The sequence below is a fragment of the Lathyrus oleraceus genome, chromosome 4, assembly GCF_024323335.1.
Source record: "Lathyrus oleraceus cultivar Zhongwan6 chromosome 4, CAAS_Psat_ZW6_1.0, whole genome shotgun sequence".
NCBI classification, from domain to species: Eukaryota; Viridiplantae; Streptophyta; class Magnoliopsida; order Fabales; family Fabaceae; genus Lathyrus; species Lathyrus oleraceus.
Window position 1 is genome coordinate 394,848,292 of NC_066582.1, and position 25,239 is coordinate 394,873,530.

The following is a 25,239-nucleotide window of genomic DNA, read 5'->3' on the forward strand; positions in this document are numbered from 1 at the left end:
TATGAGATATGGTTGAGATAAATACGCTTGCATAGTTCTCGACACGCAAATCCTGGCACTTAAGTAAATGGATTTCCTATGAATCGGTGACTTTGTAACTTTAGTATTAATTTGAAGATATGAGTATTATTTGATTAATTTAAGGGTAATGCTAACTTGTGCCCTAAGGGCGCAAGTTAAGAAAACCACTTATAGAAAGTTTTTATATTGGAAAAAATAATTAAAAAATTAATTTTATACTTTTATTAAAGTCAATACATAATTTTCAAGATAATATTTCTTCATTTGGTTCCTAACTTATATCCCTAGGGCACAAGTTAGCGTTACGCTTAATTTAAATAAGTTTTTAGATGAGAGAGAAGAAAGGTCAAGAGTGAGATAGAGAGAAAGGTAACAAAGTCACCAAAATCTAAAGTTAGCCGATCCTTGTCCGGCACTTGATAATTACTCAATGTATCATTAGAAATACAGTTTTTTTTTGGACATATATACATCTTATCTCCATTACTTGGGTGGTGGCAAGGTAGAGATATACTAATCCATTTCAAATATCTTTGAGATAAAATTGAGTTTTAGCTCTTTATTTTCGTCGGAGATCGGAGCGAGAAATAAAGATTAATCGAGGATTCAGGTTTAAATATGAGGAGATAAAAATCGTATGTGTCCCGCCTCGTTGTCATGTCTAACAGTGATACTCTTCGTATCAAATACATGGAGAGAAACAACTTCTAAAAAAAGCCACCCTATAGCCCAATATCTTGAGTTTGACATTAATTTGACTAGACACAAACTCTCAACTTTGGGACACACGTAACTCTATTAGTGACACAAGCTTTCAATCCAAAGACTAGGGATGGACAAGAAATGTTCAATTGACCGAAACTCGGTCCAACTAGAAAAAATCTCAAGCGTTCGGTCAGGTCATAATAGGTCCACAAGTTTACAGGTTGGTTTTTCAGCCTTACACGGATACAGTTGGTCGGAAACATATGTCAAATTTAATCCACTTAATTCGAAACCAACCTATTAGGATAAGCAATTGTAGTTTTAATTTTAGCCATATGTAAAGGGAATTTATGAATGCACCTTATATATTATTAGTACACCACGTAAAAATACTAAAATATTCTCAGATTTCAGAGATGTACCTTCGGGTGCATCCAATATACACACAATCTAGGTCATTCTCAGTGACACTCTAGAAGTTGAGATTTTTTAATCCGGAGATGCATCTCTAGAATCTGTCAGTAGATTCATTTTCGTAACATATGTGAAATTCTGGTATCAGATATGAGATGTCGAAGGTAATATCACGACACTAATATCTGAATAATACAAACAGACACAAGCAATTGTTAACCCAGTTCGGTGCAACCCACATACGTCTGGGGGCTACCAAGCCAGGAAGGAAATTCACTAAAATAGAATCAGTTCAAAGACTCTCAGTAAATAACACAAGTTACAGTCTTTTTCACCTAATCTCTACCCGTGTGACTTCTACCTAAGAACTCTTAGATATGAGATCCCATCTCACTCCCCCTCAATCACACCAGTGATATTAAACAAGAATTACTTATGAACAGAAGACACTCTTCAAAGACACACACTTGATCTTACTTAGCAGATTCAATCAAGTAGACACACACTCATGCTTAAAAGCTTTGAGTGACAAATTACAACAAAAAAATCAGACCACTTCAATCATCTATGGATGAATTGAATGACTTACAAGTCACACGACCACACAAGACTTAAACCCTTATTCTCTCTGAACATTTCGCTATGTATTTCTTGTGTCTCAAATCAGGTTTTCCATGTCCTTTTTATAGAAGCATTTGGCTGGGCTTGGACATTATAAAACCCTAAAACTATTTTCCTTTTAAATTTTCTCATGACAGTTGGTTAGATCTCTTTGGAAAATAAGTTAAATCACGTTGTAATCATTGATTGATTGCGTTTGCAATTAACTCATCAATCAAACATAGATTGCCATTAAAAGCGCAATCACATAACACATAACATTCAGACTGAATGTTCTGTGTACAGATGTCATGACATCGGGTCTGACATCCTGGAACAATCCTGCATAATTCTATTTTAAATATCCAGCAGGTACATAATATCAGATGTTAAGACATCACATGTAACATCTTGTGAACACTCTTTGTTTTACCAAAATTGCTGCCAACACTTAAAACCAACAATATGTGCATCACTATCAGAGGTAGAAACAAAAAAACTTGTATTTTGACAAAATAAAATTACCATTCATAACATAAAATCAGGTGGACGCTTCAACATCTTCACAATATCTTCAACCGATCTTGAAATCGTTGCTTCCAACTCGAGCGAAACTTTTGTTTCAAAACGGAAAAATGTATTCCACATATCCCTTACATATGCATTTGTCTTGAGCTCAAAGTTGTTGAACTGGATCTTCCCTTCGTTGTCAATCGATGATGAACAATACTCGAGTTTGACAATTTTTTTATTGTCTCTGTAACGTTGGAGATTATTCACTTCGTATTTCAGATATGCAAAATAGGTGTATTCGTTGAGCTTTAACTTTCGTCTGGATGTCACGCTTGAGAATGAGACATTTGCGACATACCAAATGATATTTACTTGTGACATTTGAGATATTTTCTGTTTATGTGAAATAAAAATCAGTCTCTCTAAACTTATAGAAGTTGTAGACAAATGTGGATCACAAAAATTCTATCAAGCATCAGTGTTGGTTTCGGAGATACATTTCTAGTATTGCCCTATTGTCTTATTCCGGAGATACATCTTTGGAATCTCTCCTGAACTAGGCATAATGACACAAACAGAATATAGAACCTAATTGGTGACTTTGTTTGGAAAATGAACAAATATTTTGGCAAAGATAAAAAATATATTAAAATATTAAGAAATTGTATATATTATACTTCATTAATATTGAGACCCAATTACATACACTTATTTGTCCGGATAAATAGAAAATTAAAACGAATAGAAAGATTTGTCGCCGGCTAAATCTGTGGGTTGTACCCCCTTTTATTTTTGTGCATTTGGTTCTCTTTCAAAATTGCTTAATTTCTCGAACTCTTGCACCCTTTCCATAAAATGGTCCGACCAAGTTTCGACTTTTATTGTTGAACGAGCTGCCCACTCTGGTGATGTATGTGGTATATGGCATCCCGATTTCAAGTAAACTTAAAAAAATACCGTGATTTTGAAAGCCACCCAATACACATAATACGATCTTTTGGATTTTGAGGTGGAACAATGTGTAATGGGAAAAAGGTTTCTAAAAAACTGTATTGTGTAATATCAATATAAACTTTATCATACATACATGCTATGAGGTGACCCATTTCAGGGAAGCACATCCAATTCTCCTCTGATGTCGGTCCACTAAGGCAAGGAACACGAGACTTATAAATTGCATCAAACTTTTCTTTTTTTCGTAAAGTCGTGTGTATGATTCTTTATGAGTGTATGCTTATCTTCTCCTTTATTGAGTAAACTCTAAAAAGCTCGATAACTGCAGTTACCGTTACCCTCAACATTGACGTTTCGCTCGATGTATTTGTGCATAAAAACCAGAATCTCATAAATGAAAGGAATCTTTGATGGAGGTTGCGAAGGAGGTGGTTTGCTAATGCAAGATCATTTGAAAACACTTTTTTTTGAAATTTTGGAGTTGGTGAGTCCGAAAAAACTTTTTCAACATGTTCAAAATACGAAGGAGACCGCACCGTTGAATTGTAACTCAATGTTTTCACTATACCATTCCATGCATCCATTATTTTTTCCACAACCGCACCCGCCTTCACCACTTTTCCATCTTTGGAATTTATTTGTTTCGTCCCTACCGCATGTTTAACCTGATTTCTCACATTCTTTTTCATGTGATATCTACAAAGCAATGCATAATAAGTAGGAAATGCTTATTCAACCGAATTCATCAAAGTGGTATCGCGGTCGGTAACAATCACTTTAGGCATATCTTCTTGGTTCTTCAAAATTTTCTGACACACCTCTAAGGCCCAAGTAACATTCTCCTCTTTTTCGCTATCTAGAAATGCAAACCTGGCATAATAGATCTTCTCGGTAGAGGTAACACCAACCATATTCAATAATGGAGGTTTGTACTTGTTGGTCTTGTACGTTGAATCAATTATGAGCACAATAGGAAACATGTTGACCAATTTGATGGAATCATGATGAGTCCAAAATATATCTCTAACAGTTACTTCATCCTCGCATGTTTGGTACCTAGACAGATAACTGTTATCATCCAACAATTTCAAGAGTTGTTGCATTTCAGTTCTATCCCCCCACCCCTCAGCGCCTTGTTAGTTTGGTACCGAATATTATACACTTGCTTGATGTTTGAAATATTGTCGGGTCTTTTACGTTTCAAATTTGCAAGTATATTTTTCGGTTGAACCAAATTCAATGTCATGTTAGCAACACATTTCTTCTCTTACAGCAAGAGGCGACACACATTTGGATGACCGACTATTTTTTCACACAAGTCATGGTTATGTAAACCACATATGACATTAAATCTCCATTTATTGTTTGCCAACATATAGCCACGCAACTTAAAGGGACACTCACATTTTCTTGAACCAGTATCGTCTCGTTTAAAATTCCGCAGAGGAGGTATATATTTCCCACTTCTTTCGCACGTCATTGTCACAAAAACACTTTTGAGTGGAAAACAAGTATGGAAGTGTGATTATTCAATTTAGTATTTTATCAACTTATTCCGGATATGCATCTCCGGAAATATCTGACATGCAAATGTCACATAAATTTCAAAATCTCGCCCCATAACTCAGAAGATGCATCTTCGGAATATTCACTAGGCTCATCAACTATCAATATATTTGTTGAAATTATCCGGAGATGCATCTCCAGAATTTTTTTTAGTATTCATTTAGGGTGACGCTCATTTGGTGCGTCATAATGTTGGTGCATGATGCATCCGAAGATGCATCTCTGGAATCTGAGGGACAAATTTGGTTTTCTGTAGGGTATTTTTTCCATCTCATAGGGAGCCATAAGAAATACTATTATATTATATTATTTATGTATTAGTTTTAAATAGAAAATATTTCTCTTCTTTCAGAGTTCTTTCTTTATGAAGAATCACCACCAGTGTCACAACTTTCTCCCTTATACTCTCTTTTTCTCACTCATCATCACCACCCTCATAATTTCTCCTTTATATTTCCTTTTGAATTAAATGCACTTTTTATCCCTATTTTTTTTTTTAAAATTTAGTCCCCCATTTAAAAAATCAGCTTTTTGGTCCCAAAACTTTACTTCCCTTGGGATTTTCATGACCTCATTCATTTGGTAGTCTCATTAATGATATGACACATGTATAATACCTCCACGTCATATTTAATGAATATTTTAATTCACAATATTTAATTTTAGTATTGAAAAACAATTTTAATTAAAATAATGATTTTAATAAAAAGTTTATAATGGCCTTTTAATGGAAACCCAGAAACACAAATTTGTAGTCGTGAGCCCTAGTCATCTTTGTCTTCCTCCTTGAAATCAAGCATGATCTATGTTTCCCATTTTCAATATTTGAACCCTAGTTTTCTTGCCAAGTCATCTTCCTCCTTTAAAATGTCTCAGAATTTCAAAAATTAGCTACATAAATGGTTCAATGAGGTATGAATATCATTATAGTATGGATGCTCGATTGATGACAACAGGGACTGATGCAAAGCCAAAATGCCATTTCTATGGTTGTGGGATATTTAAGGTACAATTTCGTTTGTGCTATTTTTGATGTTCTTCTCTTTTATGTTATATCACCACTGATGTATCTTCCTTATACTCTATTAATTTCTCCGGATGCAAGGTTACAAGAAGTGTAGTCACTTTGTTTGGTTGGATGAAGAAATGAACCCAAGAGCAAATGAAGTTATTTCCTCATTATTGTAGAATTTGAATGATGAGAAGTAAAAGGTTAAAGATGCCAACATGAAAGATGAATAAATGAAGATGAAGATTAAATTATTGAAGAAGCATTTGAAGCTCAACTGGATGATCATCATCTTTGTGTTAATTGCATTAGTTGTTTCAACAATAATGAAATAGGTTCTTAGTTGAATTGGTGTTGTATGTTTAGGCTCTATTTTGTAAAATTGTTGGTTTAATTTGAAAGATCCAACATATTTAGGTTACGTGTTGTAATAGTTCTATGTTGAAAGATACAATATTTTGTAACTTGACTTGATAATGAAATTAAATTACAATATTGTGTATCAACTTGTAACATTTGATACCATAACTTGTTGATTTACATAAAATAGACCACAACTTGACTTGATTTATGAAATTAAATTACCATAACATCACTATACATTTCATAACTTGTTGATTTACATAAAACAACCCATAACTTGAATTGATTATGAAATGAAATTACCATAAAATCACTATACATTCCATAACAGTTGATACCATAACTTGTTGATTTACATAAAATAAACCATAACTTGACTTGATTATGAAATTAAATTACCATATCATCATTGTACATTCCATAAAATTTGATACCATAACTTGTTGACTTACATAAAACATACCATAACTTGACTTTATTATGAAATGAAATCACCATTACATCATTATACATTCTATAATAGTTGATACCATAACTTGTTGAGTTACATAAAACAAACCATACCATAAACTGATTTACATAAAACAAACCATATTACAACTGGTTCATACCATTTGATTGACCATATTACAACTTGTTCATAACAGACCATATTACATCAAAAGGTCATGGTTCATAACATACCATATTGGTTCATAACAAACCATATTACATCAATCTGGATGGTTCATAATAGAGTACTAGGCATTACAAAATATACCTAACATAAAACAGACCATAACATAAAATATATCACTAGGCATTACAAAACGAAACTGCATTTAATCTTAAGTAGCTTGAGGTGCTTGAGATCCCTGTCCAATTTCATCCTGGTTTTTACTTGCCTTTTTCTTTCCTTTACCACCCTTATTTGTCTTTGCCTTGTTTCCTCCCTTTGGCATTGCTCTTTCAACTACTCTTTTATCCTTACAACTTCTCTTATTATGACTCATTTCTCCACATCTCTTACAAGTAACTGTAGAAAGTCTCCTCGAAAGCACGCAAGGGTTCTTTGGATCATCATTTGTCTTCTTTCTCGGCTTCTTTGGACGACCAATTGCTCGTCTCATAACATGAGGATAAACTGGTACATGATCAACTATAGGCCATAATTGTGGTCCATTTGTTGGAAATATAATATTTGGGTAGGTCTTCTCAAAAGTTGACTTCCTGAAATAATCATAAACCTAATTAATGATATAAACCAATAAATAATCAAAGAATGCAAAATTTGAATTATATTTGTAATACTCAGTCATATAATTTTTAGGTTGTTTTTTGATGTTCCAAATGCATGTGATGACATGAGAACAAGGTATCCCAGACAAATCCCACTTTCTACATGAACATGTTTCATTTTTAAGATTGATACAGTAGATCTCGATCCCATTGGTCAAACCAATATTGTTTCCCATTCCTTTTACTAATCCTTAAGTAGAACTTATAACTAGTCATACACCTAATTACCATCCTTTTGGCATCATTCTTCTTGATGAACACATTTTTCTGTTTTTCCATTCCATATTCTTTGATAACATCTCTTACCATCTCTTTGTTTATAAACATCATTCCTAAATGAAACCCACTTTCCTCACCACTCTTATAAGTTGGAAACTTAACTACATCTTCATCATCATCACTCCCAAAATATGTGTATAAATGATCAGAATCCTCACATTCCTCATGTTGCATATCAGTTGGCCTTTTTATTCCACTAGCCTCACCTAAAGTTTCATGGGGTAGTACTCTGGTCCAGTTCATATCCTTAGAATTTTCACTGGCCCCATTAACTTCACTATCTTCATTATACTCACTATACTCACTTTCAACATAATCATCATCATTCGCTTCAGTTTGTTCATAATTGAATTCAACATTAGACTCATTGACTTCAACATATTCATTATTAACTTCAACATTACCCTCACTAACTCCAGCATTACCCTCACTAACTTTAGCTTGTTCATTATTAACTTCTACATTTCCTTCACTAACTTCAACTTATTCATCACTCAAATCAACATTAGGCTCATTCACTTCAACATTAGGCTCACTAGACCTAGTACATTGTACATCATCCTCATAAATGTAGTTATATTATTCACTTGTATCCACAATCATAAGGGGGTCATATACTTTGTACTTCACATATACATCTATCTCTGAGTGTCCTACAACATCTTTGGAAAACTACAACACATCCTTATCATTATTCAATGGCCTAAGACTACGTGAAAAGATGAAGATGGGGTTTCAATACCATAAACACTTTATGTCTATATAACCCTCACTTTTAATCAATCTCTCAAAATCCATGTACGACATAAAATCCACATCTTACTGCCAATTCATCTCAGTTACCTATTCACCAACATACCACTTAACAGGTTCAGAAACTAATTTCCCCATATGGTGTATTCTTAACCTAACCTTATTAGTTTGAGTTGACTTGGAAAATTAATTAAATACATATGAAATAAGTTAACATTCAGTGGGACCACAACTAAATATTAAACAAACATGGTGGACCACCACATTAGAATAATACACGTAAACAAGAAAACAACTATGGGACCACAACAAGTTCACATGAATAAAAATGACAGTGGACCACAACTAAACATACAACAGGTAAAACAAAACAACTAGGACATGGTGACACTCCAAAGAGGACAAGAAAACATACCTTAAATAAAACTTCACTTGCCCACTACTCATATTCGCGAATTTTAAGTAAGAAATGTTGCAATTGTGAGCTTCGAGTAACCTTTATGAGTCTTTATTTCAAACGCTTATGGGTCTGATGTTTGAATTAGTGCTCAAAAAGGAATTAGGGTTCTTCATGTTTTCTTCTTCAGAGAGAGAGAGAGAGAGAAAGCAAAATGGAATTAGGGTTCAAAAAGGAATTATGTCTTCTGGTTTATATTATGTTGATTTTATATTGTTTAAAATTAAATTAAAATGATTTACATATATTAAAATATTTTGTAAAATAAAATATAAGTAAATATCATTCAAATATTCAAAAAAAGTGACATGGATTCACATTGGCGTTTCCATGTCATTAATGAGCATGCCAAGTGTTTAAAAGTGGATGGGAACCATGAAAATCCTAAAGGAAGTACAATTTAGAGACCAAAAACCTGATATTTAAAATGAAAGGACTAAATTTAAAAAAAAATTCAAAATAAAGGGAACAAAAGTGCATTTAAACCTTCTCTTTTTCTCATTTATTGATATTTGATTTTAGTGCTCAGAGATATTTCATCTTCTTACATACACATAACTAATTTCCATATCTTTTCTTAAATAAATTGGGCCACATAATCTAATCTCTCTGACTAGATGAACAATTAAGTAAATCATAATGCAAAAAAATGATAGAGAGAAATAAATCTCCAATTGACATGATAATTGCAACTTCATGTTCAAACTCATCTTTTTTTTTTGGATCAATGACTTTGTTACCTATAACATTAAAGAATAAACGCAATCTAATTATATTTTTCCTTATGTTTTTTGATAAGATGCCACAAATAGTCATTGATAGAAGTTGTTGCATCAAATCATGACAATCATGAGATTTTAAGCCAATTAATTTGAGATCTTTCACTGATAAACGTTTCTTAACATTTGATGAGTATCCTTGAGAAACTTTGATACCATGCAAACACTCACAATTTTTTTTCTTCTTTTCTAGATAGAGTGTGACATGCTAGAGGAAAATATGTTATTTCACCTATTTCTTTTGAGGTTAACTCTTGTCGTATACTCATATCCACCATATCTAGACGCGCATTCTTACTATAGTTTATCTTGTCTTGAATGTTGAGAAGTGTTTTAATTACACTATCACATACATTTTTATCCAGATGCATCATATTAAGAGACATTATCATACATCGAGATTAGACTAATATGAAAAGTTCAAAGAACACTAATTTTTTTTTGAAGCTGAATTAACATAATGAGTAAATATGCTAGTATTTCCTATAATGACTAAAGACATGTGGAAAATATGAGAGAGGGCGAGGGCATTTGTGGTATTTAGGTGGCATCAATTCTAAGATAGTTGATTTAAAAAACTATTACGTTTCCCATTCCCACCAAATTTCTAAAACTTACCTCCATTCAGATTCTTATTCTGTTTTAGGTTTCTTATCGAATACCCTTTTTTCGTGTTGTTTACTTCCGATACATCCAAATGAGATTCTTTCTGCAACAAGTTGTCTGCTCAATTTCAGATTCAGTGTTCAACGGTTAGTTTCTCTTCTTCAAATCCCTCTCTTTCTGTTTCTGTATTGATTTTATGAGCTGTATTTGATGTATATAGGTTTTTTTTATCAATCAGAGAGGAAGGAATATTTTCAATTAGCCAGAAACTATGAACTCATTGTTACTGTTTGATGATAAAAAGTTGTTATACTCGAAGAAAATAGGATGGAATTGTCTCGTGGAGTTCATAATGCGCCCAGACGTGTGGTTTTAAAATCACAGTGCAATTGCGATTCGATGCGGATGCTATTGCAGTCGTAATATCCAAAATGCTTGACATTTAAGTCAAGGCTATCTTTTTTTAGTAGTAATAGTTTGTACAATTAAGGCCTTTCATAGAAAAATATTTGTCAGTGAAATATCAAAGTAGCTATAAATGTTGTTATTACTATATATATTAGTGAAATATGAAAGCAAAAGATTTAAATTCAAAATTACTTACATTTATAACCACATTTAAAAAATGACATTTGTGTTAAAGAATAGTACATTGAAAAACTAATAACACATCAAACATATATTTCCAGATTAACCAAGAATTGAACAACTTGTTTATCACCTTTCAAGTAAACTTAGTGTAGCTTCTCAACAAATTTAAAATGGCTGTCTTCATTTTTGACTTCAAATCTTTTTCTAAAAGAACTTGACACATATTCGTATCTGGCACGAACTGAACCATAATATCACCTATCTAGCTGAAACACTAGTTAAGGTTACTTCATCAACAGAATTGTTCTTAGAATTTTTTGAAACTTGATCTTCATTCTTGAACATTCTCCCAACTGAAAATGCTGGTTGTGTGGGTTTTGGAAGGGCTACTGTGTCACTCCCTAACATGCAAACAACGGTGGACATGGTTGGTCTATCCGCCGCATCTTCTTGTACACACAATAAACCAATATGTATACACTTCATGACTTCACTTTCAACGTATGTGTTTTTGTGGAACGGGTCGATTAATTCTAAACTTTTTCCTTCAAACCAAAGTTTCCAAGTCTGCATACAAATATGAATATTTAGAAACTTGAGTAGGAACATTTTGTAAGAAAATGTAAAACTCACATATAATAGAAGACTTTGCATGTGTTCTGAAAGAACGAAGTCTCCATTTCTTTTTCCGTAAACTATTTCTAATAAAAGAACTCCAAAGCTGAAAACATCGGATTTTACTGAAAATATTCCAGCCATAGCATATTCTGGAGCCATGTATCCACTATATAAAATCAATAGAATAGTATCAGTTGTGAATCGTGTAAAAAATTTCTAAATTTTTATTAAAAGGGTTGTCAGTAACACTTACTAGGTGCCAAAAACTCTTTTTGTTTTTGTTTGACATTGATCTTTTTCAAATGTTCTTGCTAATCCAAAATCTGATATTTTTGGATTCATTTCATCATCGAGAAGAACATTGCTGGCTTTCAAATCTCTATGGATTACTCTAAGTCGAGAATCTTCATGAAGGTATAGCAGTCCTCTTGCGATTCCATTGATAATGCTTAGTCGTAATTTCCAATCTAGATGCTTATGTTTTTCCTTATCTGCCAAGTATACGAACATTGTATTCATGTTATTGATGATAACCACACCAATGGAGTCTATCATTCACTTTTACTAATTAGAACTGAATTGGAGCAAGTAAAAGAATATAATGATGAAAGAAAATGTGAAGAAGAATAAGGTTTGTCAAAACATACTGAAAAGGTGAAAGTTAAGGCTTGAATTTGGCATGTACTCATATACCAGTATATTTTCATTTTCTTCAAAGCAGAACCCCAAGAGTTTCACAAGGTTTCTATGTTGTAGTTTAGCTATGAAAGTAACTTCATTCCTGAACTCCTCAGAACCTTGGCCTGACGTTTCTGAGAGCCGTTTGGCCGCAATTTCGGTCCCATCTGGTAAAACACCCTGATAAAATTGAAAATAGATTGGTAGTACATAGAAGTTATAAAGAAAAACTATAAATGCTTTCACAGGCCTCTAGATCCAATTTCATTCATACCTTATAAACTTGACCAAATCCACCTTCTCCTAATTTAGATGATTCTGAAAAGTTATCAGTGCTTTGTTGAATTAAAGTTAAAGGGATTATAGGAAGGTCTCCGTTTAACGAATCCTCACTATGAACACGGTCTCGGAAAGATATGGTCCTACTCATCAGTAACTCACCTAGTAAAATGAGGTTAGAGAACTTTCAACATGTATGTATGCAACTTGTTATATTACTTACCTTTCTTTCTCCGGTAGTAGTAGACACAATAAACTAGTAGAGCTACTGCCACCAGTACGCTTAAAATGATGATGATCATCAAGGTTTTGATATTACTTCCACCTTTCTTCTTGCCTGCAACACTATCATAGATGAAAATGTTTCATTTCTTTTCTCAGTTTATAGGCTGAATTCAACGATTGATATTACCTGGATTTGGCGACAGAGAAGAAGGAGATCCTGTTTGCAGGTTGTAGAACTTATTATCATCAATCTCCATCCCACAACTAGGAGACAACACTGCCCATTTTACCTTTGTTCCACAGCAATGAGGAACTATATCCAACACAGCCTCCAAACATTGTCTGCAACCATCCTTACTAATGTCTCTACTACACTGCACCCAGCCATACCTTTTCTCGTTGTCACTCAAGTCGAACTCACCCTTTGCCCAATTGACATTGGCTTCTTCTGAAGTCACTTTACCTATCAAACTCCTCATGTCGTTTTCTGTTTTTCCAAGTTCAGTTGAGTCCTTAACAGTTTTGGTTCCGGTAAAATTCCATGTTGGGGTTGTGTAAACTTTTCCTGGGATATTGTGATTAGAAAATCCTACGATGCATAGGTCATACCATATGATAGCAGAGACGCTGCTCGGACAACGCTGACTGATATCTTTGACAGCAGTGTTGACACAAAATTTACAGAAAGTTCCTCTGACATCACCACGACAATCATAGAACCCATAAACATCATCATCATCATTGTTGTTGCTGCTGCTATGAATGGTGGTTTGGTTAGATACTGTGCCTGCTGCAGAATCAGAGTCTATCCATGAAAGAACTTTGTTAATGTTGGATTGGTATGCTGTGTTGTTTGTTTTTTCTGTTGAATTCTGGCAATAACTTAATTTGTAAAATGGTAATTGTGCATTTGTTAAGGTGAAGAGGAAAATATGAAGTAGAATGAAGCTTAGAAACCTTGTACATGTCATGTTCTGTTGTAACGTTTTCATGGTTGTCTTGTCAGTTTTTTCCTTCAACTACTTCCAAGATTCTTAGGAGACATGTTAGCACAACAGTTTCTGAATTGTGCCGTGTATTCTTTTTCTTCTGTATTCCATGCTTTTAATTAGTCTCTTTGTTTATTTTATTATGTGAATATTTTTCCACTACTGTCAATTCAAAGCACCACATGTGTAGAAAACTCAGATGTATGAATATATTAGTCAACTAAAGATTAATAAATTATTTCTATAAAAGACTAAAAGTTAATCATAGAGGGGATTTTGAATTATAGTGTTTCATTTTTTTGAATAATCTAAGATTGAACGACTCAGTAGATACAGAAAGTCAGGCTGGATTTTAAGGGTGGACAAAAGAAAATCAACCGAGTATACTCACTCGACCGGACCGAATTCAATTGTACACTCCGGATCGGGATACATCGGGTGTTTGGTTTAGCTTGAAATGGACCGCTTTGCTTCGACTCAGATGGAAATACTCGGCTCATCGCTAGTCGAACCCGACTAAACCCAGTTAATATTTTATTACTATATCAATATTAAAATTATTAATATCTTTAGTGGTAAGATTCGAGTCCATCCACAAAAGAAAACCCTAATTCCTTTCACTTAGGGCCTTTTTGAAACACTTTTTAATTTTAATTCTTAAAATTTGTTTTTTAAATCTATTTTAAAAAACTATTTTTAAGAAGAAAATTAACAAAAAAAATTGTTTGATAAACTAATTTTTAAAAACTGTTTTGAAAATATGAAAATGAAAAAACTTGTTTGATAATCTAATCTTTTAATAGTATTTTAAGAAGAGAATAAAAATGCATATTTTGTCATTTACTTTTAAAATCTATTTTATTGTATAAAATATTACAAACTTAAGAAAATTAATTGATATTTGGTCGAATACAAATAATTGGATTAAATCAATTTTTAATTTTACAAATCTCATAATCCTTGTTTGTAATAATAATAAGAAAAAAAAACAAGTAAAAAATGGGATTCCAAATTTTAATAGAAAAAAAAATTATATAATGAAAATAATTAAGAAACACAAAAAAAATTAAGTAAAATAAATAAACATATTTGAAAATGTTACTTATACATAAAAAGATGATAAATAAAAGAAATAACATATTCTTTCAAATATGTTTTTCTATTTTAAAATATAAAAATTATTAAAATTATATTAATACTATTAATGAAAATTATAAATTTTTATGTTTTTTGTTTAAGTTTTATAATACTAAAAACTAAAAAGTAAGAAGTAAAACACAACTAAACTGTTTCACTTTTTATTTTTAAAAACTGAAAAATAGAAAAGAGTTTTTAAAAACACTTATGCAAAACATTATATTTAAATAAGTTTTTAAATTTTAAATTTTTAAAAACTAAAAAAGAATTTTTAAAATGCATTTCAAACAGGCCCTTAGTCTCTCAACACACAACTGCTTCCGGATTCTGATGCAAGACCAATAGAGGAAGACATTATTCCTCAATCTCCATTGAGAAACGGAGCAGATTTTCAAGATGTTGGTCCAAGTTTCCATACAGAGTCACATGCTACCGATCATACTGGTGATGATAACATACATAGCTTTCTGGATCCCATTACAGAACCGCCAACACCAGTTGAGACTAATCATGATGCCCCCCAATGATTATGGCGCTATTGGAGATCTACAAAGCAGTGGACATAATGATATCGCACTCACCAAAGATCTCAACCAAAATTTCAACATCGGCAATGCTACAATACTCCCTGTTATGCTGTCCACATAACTGCTCCCTGAAATGGAGACGAAGTACACCTTTATCAAATGGAATACACAATGGAAGCTATTGAAATACTGGGATTGTAATAGGAATCTTGTCCAAGTATGGGGTTGTTCTGGTTGGCAAGAAAAGGGTAGACGTCTAAGTTACTTCAGATCTCAACTCCTACCAAGAAAACATACAAGATTGATAAGCATGATATATGGGATGCTTCCAGGATTACATTGGACGCCAACTTCCTGATCAATGTCGCTAGGATCCAAGCATAATGTTGCTCATTTGTGTATCAAGAATGCAACATATGAACAAATCAAAGCTACATCTCAAAGCATCGATGCTCCAGAACATGGACCCTGTAAAACTTCTAATAGTTAGACATTCCCTTGTTGCTAATCAAAGTTTGTAAAAAGATAGTTTTGAATTGAATAACATTTCGTTGACACGTTCTGCAGAATCGTTAACAGCACTTCAAGCTAAACTAATTCCCCTTAGTACTTGTTAACAGAAAAATTCAAGCAAACATAATTCACCTCCATAAACAAGCTTTTCATTAACAGAACTAAACAACTGCATATCAGGAAATTTCACCTCATTTCACTTTACTGACCCCAAAATAAATTCTCATTTCAATTTCATTTCAGTCTAACAACTAACCAATAGCAATTGAGTCTCAACAATGAGCTTACACTTACACCATTTTTGTCACCAATAGAAATTGAACATAACTAGAATCGATTTGATCAGGAAACAGTTAACTTTTAACAAGAGAAACTCATTTAACTAAATTTTCATATTTCACTAACAGAAAATTAACCGAATCACTTCACTCATCTAACTAACTTTTTTAATTTCTAACCGATAATTGCATTTCATTTGAATTTCGCATACATTTCGTAACAGAATTCAGGCCTATAAATCAATCTTCATGCATCCAAATTCATTCATTCATTTTTCATTCAAGATCAGAGCGAAACAAGAAATGCGAGAGAGAAATCGATTCCCCACTCTCGATCTCTCTTCACAAGCTCACGCAACCGAAACGCAGGTCGCAATTCTCTTCCAATCTCGCTCTCACTCACGTGACGATTCAACCACAACAACTCACACAACAACGCACGGTAGCAGGGAGTTTGAGAAGAAGCAAGAGAAAAACGAAGCAAAAGGTTGAGGAGAAGAAGAAGGAACATGCTTCGTTTTCGATTTCGTCGTTTCAATTCTTAGCGCATAAAAGATGAGCCAATGTGGAGGTCGAAGGATGGACACGATCGGACGTTGCAGAACTGTGTTCATTTGGTCGTTTTTCGTTGCGAACGTGAAGATGCAGAGACGGATTGGAGAAGAAGAGATGAAGAGAGATGAACGTGAAACGCGAAGGCGGAGCTTCACGTGAACGTCGCTGCTTGGATTCACTTGCGCCTCTTTGAATCCCAAATGTTTCGGCCAGGCCCAAATGAGTTTTCTTCTTGCGCCCTGCTTCAGCTACAGTACCCCCCTCTGAAGCCAAGTTGGGCTTTATTTGGGCCCGGACTCTTCCTATTTGCACCCTGAGCCCATTTCCTGCATCTCCATTATCCACTCTTACTCAATTATTTTCATGTAATTCCTTTCATGTTAGAATATTATGATTTTAGATTAATTAGGTTTAGAATTATTTGATTAGAGAATTTAGGAATTAATATTTGATTAGAGGCTAATTAGGGGTTTAGGTTGATTAGATAAGTTTTAGGATTAATTTAGAAATATTAGATTTAGGCTAAAGTGTTAGATAAATAGCTTTTTTTTAAAGAATTTTAATTAGGTTGGAATTTAATTAGAATGATTAGAAATATTCTGGTTAAAAATTAATTAGAGATTAGAAATTAATTAGGATTTTAAAATGTGATCGGATTAAATATATTAGGTTAGTTAGAATTAGAAATTTAGAATATAATTTTGATTAGTAAATAGATTTTAGAAATATTAAAAGTTTTGGATTAAATAAATTTTAGAATTTAGATAATTGAGTTTTAAAAATATTAGGTTAATTAGATTAGATTAATCTTTTAACATGTTAGAAATTAGGTTGGTTTAGAATTTAATTGATAATTGATAATTAGAATTTTAATTCAATATTCATAAATTGTGAAATGATAGTTTTACCCCTGGATTTAAAAATAGTCTAATTTTGCATGTTCTCACAGTTTTAGGCATTGTAAAAATAATTCCAATAATCTTTTAACCTTTTAGGTAGTTGTATTCACTTCAACTAACTTTTCCCCACTGATTAAATTGATCAAAGTACGCTTTGATCGACTAAATCTTTCGACTGGGCTTAATTCCCCAAACTTAGTCAAGTGATCAAAAGAACACTAGTCACTTGATAAAGTAAATCCTTGTGATCAAGATGTGCGGGATGCTGGATCTCCAACTTCAATCAAGATTCAAAGATCAAGATCAAAAGTTCAAGCTATTCAAATCAGTACAAGACATAACTACTATTCAAGCACTACAAATGTCAAATTAAATACTTGTTTATCATGAGCCAAGTTGTGTGCCATGAGTCTTAAGTAATGGAGAAGGAATGAGACTGAAGAATTTCTACCTCTATTCTGAATATCTTTGGGTACGGGACGAATGACTCAGTTGCTCACTGTATTCATCTCTATTCATAGGATTTAGCACAACTTTATTCAAATTGATTAACAAGCCTCTCCATCATTCAAAGACCACCCTTCACCATGGGAAGCTGCAAGGAAATTCAACACTCAGCGGTTATGATGCAAATTGCACGTCATGAGCCTTAAGTAGTAGAGAAGGAATGAGACTGAAGAATTTCTAACCCCCATTCTGAATATCTTTGGGTACGGGACGAATGACCCAGTAGCTCACTGTATTCACCTCTATTCATAGACTTTAGTTCAATTTAAGTTGAATAATTGACAAGTCTTTCTACACAGACATGAAGAACAGATTGAATAACAGATTGAAGATCAGACTTCAACCTTCTAGGGTTTCTTTTCTATCCTTTTGTTCTCCCAGTAAAACTAAAATCATTTTGTGAATACCCTAAAAAATAATTAACCTTACAATTAAAATTGTACAAAACGAGCCTTAACCAATGGATAAGGAATGGGACTGAAGCATTCATATCCCCGTTCTGGATATCTTTGGATACGGGACGAACAACCGAGTTACTCACTGTATTCATCTCTATTCATAGACTTTAGTACGTTTAAAATCACAACTCTCATTTCAGAATAAAAGCAAACTCACCTCATCAAACTCAGTTTTGCCTTTGGACTTCATTTTCAGTTTAAAACCTTTTCAGAAAGGACGTGTTATTTCCGTTCTACCGTGAACGACGCTTAAGCCTCCATGTGCGAGCAAGCAATGTTTAACTGCTAGAGTGTGATCTGAGTTCATCCATTCTACCGTAAACAGACAGACGCTTAAAGCTCCCATGCTCGAGCATACAAGCCAGTCGACAGTAGAACGCGAACGTTAATACTGTCCATTGAAAACAACTAACGCATATGTCCTAGTTCCACGAACTACGGAGCTCTGATTTCCTCATTGCACGAATGAGGATACGTAGGCACGAGGGCCCAAATCCTTGACGAGCACACTTATCTATTAACACCGTGTTCACTTTCGTGAGTAATCTTCAGATAATAACACCTATCCTTGCAAAGAACATTCAAAACGGTTTCCATGGAGTACCATGGATGTGATGGATGCTAATACATTCCCATTGCATAACCAACTTCCTTACCCTTTTCTCTTTCCCCCGGATTTTATCGATGTTTTCCCTTTCCTTCGGGAATGAATAAAAAATTCGATGGCGGCTCTGTTGTATCTTTGAGCGTGCGATGCGCTCGGGTATAATTCGCGTAGCTTTAAGTATTACCCCCATAAGGATTTTGTAGAACTTTACCCTTCTTCCTATCATACTTACCATCTTTCTTTGAGAACTTTCCTTTAATGGACAAACATTCTCCAACAGATTATGTTTTTTTTTTCTCTTTTCTTTCGTTCAAGTCCTTCAAGTACAAGGTTGATTGAACTTCTTTAAAGGTCAGACACTGTCTTCAATACAAGAGGATTTATTTGAAGTGAGCATGAGATCTTGGTAAAGCACACAACAACAACAACACTTGATCTTCATCATCAATCTTGACCTCGATATTTTCAAGATCAAGAATCAAATTGTTGAACATATCCATCTGCTCATCCAAGACTTTGTCTTCACTCATCTTGAATGAATACAAAGCTTGCTTCAGGTAAGGACGATTGACCAAAGATTTTGTCATATATAATCCCTCGAGTTTGCTCCAAACACCCGCTATCGTCTTCTCCTTCGAGACCTGCCAGAGAACCTTATCACCAAGACTCAATATAATGGAACTGTGGGTTTTCTCGATCATCGTCGTCTTCTCCTTCTCCGTTAGGACAACATCCATCTTCTTCGATCCTTTCAACGCTTCTAATAAACCCTTATGAGCCAGTAGGGCTTGCATCTTCAAGCACCACAAACCGAAATCATTCACATTGATGAATTTTTCAATCTCATTCTTTATTCACGACATCTCCTCCTCCACGCTAACCGCGCCAATTTGTTGTAAGAGCGATGCCCAAAAAACATAGTATAATCGATTTCTTGATTAACAAGAAAACCACAATGTAAAGGAAAAGAGAGAAAAAATCAAAGTGGTTTAAAACTGAAATCTTAATTCAATTCCATATTATGGTACAATGTTTACAATTGAATCTCAATCACACCACTTTCTCTCTCTGATTAGGATTATCATGGATTGATAGAGAAGTGATGACTAATATGCTATTTATAAGAAAATTAAACTCTAACTTTCAACTAACATACTAAATAATTGACCCAACAGACTGACCCAATTCAATAGAACTCTTCGACTTTGACAGAATTGACTACAACACTAACTTATACTCCCTCCGTTCCTTTATAAGTGTCACTTTCCTGACAAAAAAAAATGTTTCTTTTTAATTGTCACTTGCAAAATTCAAGGTAACATTAATGACTCTTTTGTCAAAATTATCCCTAGCTAATTATTACAGAGAGAGAAAAAGTAAAATAAATGTTATATATAATTAAAGGTATTATAAGTAAAAAAAAAATTATTGTATGAAAAATAACAATAATGATTAGCTTTCTTGATATATATAAAAAATAAAAAAATGACACTTAAAAAAGAATGGAGTGAATAACCCATAAGCTACATTACACATTAGGGAGATAATATTGATGGTAAAACTTCTAACATCAGCATACATAATAATCAGCATACATAATCTTCTAAGGACGCAATTTGATCTCCTGGTTGTAAAAAAAACAAAAATAACTGTCACAAGATCCTCTCAAGCTGAATGCAAAGCAATAACAACATTCACAACTGAAATAATGTGGCTCACTAATCTCCTCAGTGAATTGGGAATTATAAAATCAATTTCTCCAAAGATTATGTGTGACAATATTGCAGCCACTTACTTATGCTCCAATCATGTTTTACACTTTTGCATGAAACATATATCACTGGACTATCACTTTGATATATGGAAGATTTTATTATAGCCTTGTATTATTATTTCAGTTGCAGTAGCAATACGATTAGTTTAAATTTAGTATAATTGATGTGTATATTTTACTATATATTAAGTTTACTCCACCCGTTCTTAAAATATAAGACTTAAAAAAGAAAAAATTGTCCATTTTTATAAAATATCAACTGCATTAGTTATTTCTTTATATATACTTTAGAACTCTTACTCACTGCTTCATCAACTTTTTACACCAAACGTTGTTGGAAATTGAAAGTAAAGGTAATACATGAAAACTAAAATATCAAACTCATAAAACCAAGATGGGAGAGAGTTTACAACCAAGACATGTTGCATTTTCATTTTTACACATTTCAACCAAATTTCATTCCTATCTGCTAATTTATTCATTGATTTCTCTTACTTTACAGCCTGAAGTGATCTAGTGCAGACTTACCATCTAGCCCTTTCCCATAGTAGTGTGAGACCAAATCCTTCACTGATGTTTCCTTGTAAATTGGAGGATTCTCTGGTGTAAGCAACTCACTTATAGGTCCATATCGTTTTAAATTCTCAGGGGAAAGATGCTGCCTGATAAAGCATGCTACTGAAACTCTTGGTCCAATTTTTTGTGCCAGAACCCGGTGTTTAACGCTCAGAAACTTATCGTTTGTGATTAGCTGCAAAAAAAAGTGTTTAGACAATGATGGACAATAAGTGAGTTTCTTCTAAAGGACTTGAAAGCTTCTTTCATTATATTCTAGCAGAAAATGGATGGATTTACCTGCACTAAGTCACCAAGGTTAACGACCAAAGCACCGGGAATCGGTGTGACATCAATCCACTGATTTTCATGGAAAACTTGGAGGCCACCAAGTTGATCTTGAAGAAGAATAGTGAGGAAGCTGCTGTCAGAATGAGCACTTGTGCCAAAAGTGAGTTCAGGCTCAAGGCAAGGTGGGTAATAATGAGAAATTAGAAAAATTCCTTCTGCACAATCTATGTCCTTGAGGTAACTGGAATTGAGGCCTAATGCTTCAGAAAGCAATTCAAACAGAACTATTCCCACTTTCTTAACATACTCCGAATATTTAACTGTTATATCTCTGCAAGAAATAAAGTTAATAATGGCTTAGTTTCAACCTACAAATTCCAATCAAGATCAAACAAACAATCCAAGCAGTCTATGAGTCGAATGCATCTTTTCAAAGATATCCACCCTCGGCCGGGAACACCCTCGAGGGCAGATAAGCGGATCTAAAATAAACAATAGCTGCAATAACATAAATGCATTTAAAATAAAACCGGGGACATCCAACGGCATGTCTAGGGTTACAATAAAAAGCCAGGAACAGAAGTCCATGGCCACACAGAAATAAAGAAGATACAAGTATCGGCTATCAGGAATTAGGGGTGCAGGCTCCGCCTGCCCTGCCCTGTTTTTTGTGGGACGAGATAAAATTTCCGGCCCATACCCTCTACTATGCCCGCTCCCATGTCTCGTTTTCTTGAGGTTTTTTACCGGGCGGACCTGAACAGGGCATGTCTGCCCGTGACCCGTAGGTATTAGTAGTACTATACAAGTAAAGATAAAGGTGATATGTATTTGGAAAGCAAACTGAAAACACAGTTCACTAGTATGTGTTTTTTACACCATCCTGTATACAGCTTTGAAACATTGAAACTCAAAAATCTGTTTTGTATTGTGCCAGAAATCGATATTCAAATGCTGTACTTGACAACTATGGTCATCAAATCGATATTTAAATCGTGAATCAGAAAACCTATTCTTCAAATCCTGAATAATCTACACCAGAATGATATTTTCAAGTAAAAACAAGTGACATGTGCAAGAACATAAGCCAATATATCAAGAATAAAAAGACTATTAGCTATATATTAATTCCACTTGTTTGTAAAAGAAACAACAATACTTAAAAAAGGAACAAGATGAAATAGATAATAAATATACCTGCAAACTGTAGGCAGTTTCTGAGGATCAAGAGACTGAGGGCCCATAACACAAGAGAGAGTATCCCTCCAATTAACAGCTGGAGTAACATACAAATCAAAATTGGTGTTATAATAAACCCTTTTAGTAACATCACGAGAATAAAACTCTTTCTTGATCTCAGTGTCTTGTTCATGAAATCTAACCACCCCATCAAGCATTTCATCCAAAACAGTGGTTGGAATTCCATGGTTGATTATTTGAAAGAATCCCCATTTCTCACTTGCATACTTTAATTTCTCAATTATCTCAAAACGTGAACTGGAATTTGTTGGATTTGTAAATAGAGGTCCAAAGTCAACGAGTGGAATACTGAGATTGTTGGAAGTGGTTGTTTTATCCTGTTCATGAATGAATATTTTAGGGAGCTTGGATAAACCAGCGTCTACAAGGCCCTTTACACCTGCTTTTGATTCATCAAGAGCCTTCAAATCTTTGTGTCTATCATAACCATATTCATGATCTTCTTTGATTTCTGTTAGATTTTTGCTCACCATGTTTTCTCTCACCACCTTTTTTTTATTTAAGACGGCAACTCAATACAAGTTATATTTGTCTCTAGCCTTATAGAAAAAAACTAGCAACGTATCATTGATGAGAAATGGGCACGTGCTTTGCACCCTGCACCAAGTCTTGAGGTGTCAAATTTCCTATTAGTTTTTAGATTGATTTTATTACAAACAACCTAATAAGATAAGGTAAATACTCTTTCCACCTTAGTGCCTCCCACATTTTCGAAAGTTCAAAATTGCTCTTCAGACGTTCATCTTTAGATGCATTCAATTTATAATCAAAATAATGAGTTTGTCTAACCGCATGCCTCCTCCATCGTCTATACTGTTCGACATTCCGTAATTCGAAAATCATGCGTTTCACTAGGGATAACGGGGGTTGTCTTCCACAAAGAATCCTGACTTTATGGCTGCTCTACTCATCTCCGCAACACACTATAAGACCCTAATTTTGACCCTAAGATCCCTCATGTCATCTCATCATAGGCATTAATATTGGGATCACACCTTGGCATCCTCCTTATCCTCTATTCCTTGGGTTTGTATTAGGAGAGATCACCAAACACTTTTGATTGTATCATACTTTATTTTTCATTATTTACTAGCCAAAATATCAAAAATATGTCAATGTATAGTTTGTTGCTGTTGTAGGAAGTGTGTATGCTCGTCTATGCTTCATCAAGCTCACATCTAGGGTTTAAGATCCTCAATACAAGGAGTTCAATCAAAAAATGGTTCACATTGACTATGAGAAACATATATGGACCCCCATGATCTTCACATGTCATTTTGATCAAGAATTCATCAAGAGTTTGGAGATTGTTTGCCTTGGAAACCCTAATTCATCTAGGTATCTTGTGTGACTTCCTCAACAAGTTTCTTCAATATTTGATCAAATATTTCAAGGGATACCTTATATTAAATCATCTTACACATATATGATCCTCCATGAGTCCCAAAAGTCAAGAGAATATCAAACTAGCAAGATGGTTCATGGTGGTTGACCAGAGAAAATCATCTGGTCAAAATTGGGGTTCCCTAGACCCTATCTCCTACAATTTTTGTCATATGAAAATGATTCCGAGATCTACGTTACTCAAAATGACATTCCAAACAACTTTCATGTTGAAGTCAAGAGCTAGTTTTGCTTGGAAAATTATTTTTTATGGTGAAAGATTATATGTCATTTTTTTAACCCTAGTTTGGAGGTCAACTACCCAAGACCATAACTTTCTCAATTATTATGAGATGAAAACCATTAAAATTCCATGATCAAATTCAATATGTCTACTTCAACTTTGATGTTTGGAGGAAGTTCAAATTCAACTTGCAAATGCATGTGCCAAGAGGCAAGATTATATGTCATTTTGGGCCAATACCATTGAACAAGTGATTTTCCTCAACTTCTAAAATGCATAACTCCTTCATACCAAATCCAAATTAGGTCAAACTTGTGACAAAATTTAAGATGTTTGAAAGAGATGCAACTTTTAGGAAGAAACTTTTCTCATTTGAAGTCCATAGAAAAAGTTATTCAAAGTGGAAGAAGTGAACATTTGACTTGGGACTTAGAAAATTTTCAAATATGTTTGATTTCCCAAACTTCCACCTCAAAATTCATCATGATCCAAGCTTTAAATGGAAAATTATTCAATATGAAAGTTTTTCCCCTTGATCTCACCTTTCCAAAAAATATAAGATCATCTCATTTGG

General features: G+C 33.8%; 2 protein-coding genes across 2 annotated transcripts; both read right to left on the bottom strand.

Annotated features, from left to right (window-relative positions):
* Positions 1 to 10,949: 10,949 nt before the first annotated feature.
* Positions 10,950 to 13,849, bottom strand: LOC127075639 (cysteine-rich receptor-like protein kinase 44). The gene is made up of 7 exons (XM_051017094.1): positions 12,876 to 13,849; positions 12,687 to 12,800; positions 12,459 to 12,625; positions 12,154 to 12,364; positions 11,760 to 11,997; positions 11,522 to 11,672; positions 10,950 to 11,455 (listed from the first exon to the last, which is right to left on the bottom strand). The coding sequence occupies exons 1-7, from the start codon at positions 13,678 to 13,680 to the stop codon at positions 11,147 to 11,149; spliced, it is 1,995 nt and encodes a 664-aa protein (XP_050873051.1). The 5' UTR covers positions 13,681 to 13,849; the 3' UTR covers positions 10,950 to 11,146.
* Positions 13,850 to 21,293: 7,444 nt separating this feature from the next.
* LOC127075640 (1-aminocyclopropane-1-carboxylate oxidase homolog 1) lies at positions 21,294 to 23,575 on the bottom strand. The gene is made up of 3 exons (XM_051017095.1): positions 22,976 to 23,575; positions 21,788 to 22,109; positions 21,294 to 21,683 (listed from the first exon to the last, which is right to left on the bottom strand). Exons 1-3 carry the CDS (start codon positions 23,509 to 23,511, stop codon positions 21,429 to 21,431), a joined length of 1,113 nt encoding a protein of 370 aa, XP_050873052.1. The 5' UTR covers positions 23,512 to 23,575; the 3' UTR covers positions 21,294 to 21,428.
* Between the last annotated feature and the right edge of the window lie 1,664 nt (positions 23,576 to 25,239).

Coding starts and splice junctions, on each gene's coding strand:
- LOC127075640 (XM_051017095.1), bottom strand. CDS start 23,511: ATGGTGAGCAAAAATCTAACAGAAATCAAAGAAGATCATGAATATGGT. Junction 22,110..22,975: donor AAACTGCCTACAGTTTGCAG/GTATATTTATTA, acceptor TATTTCTTGCAG/AGATATAACAGTTAAATATT. Junction 21,684..21,787: donor ACCTTGGTGACTTAGTGCAG/GTAAATCCATCC, acceptor TTTTTTTTGCAG/CTAATCACAAACGATAAGTT.
- LOC127075639 (XM_051017094.1), bottom strand. CDS start 13,680: ATGAAAACGTTACAACAGAACATGACATGTACAAGGTTTCTAAGCTTC. Junction 12,801..12,875: donor TTCTCTGTCGCCAAATCCAG/GTAATATCAATC, acceptor ATAGTGTTGCAG/GCAAGAAGAAAGGTGGAAGT. Junction 11,998..12,153: donor CCTTAACTTTCACCTTTTCA/GTATGTTTTGAC, acceptor TATACTTGGCAG/ATAAGGAAAAACATAAGCAT.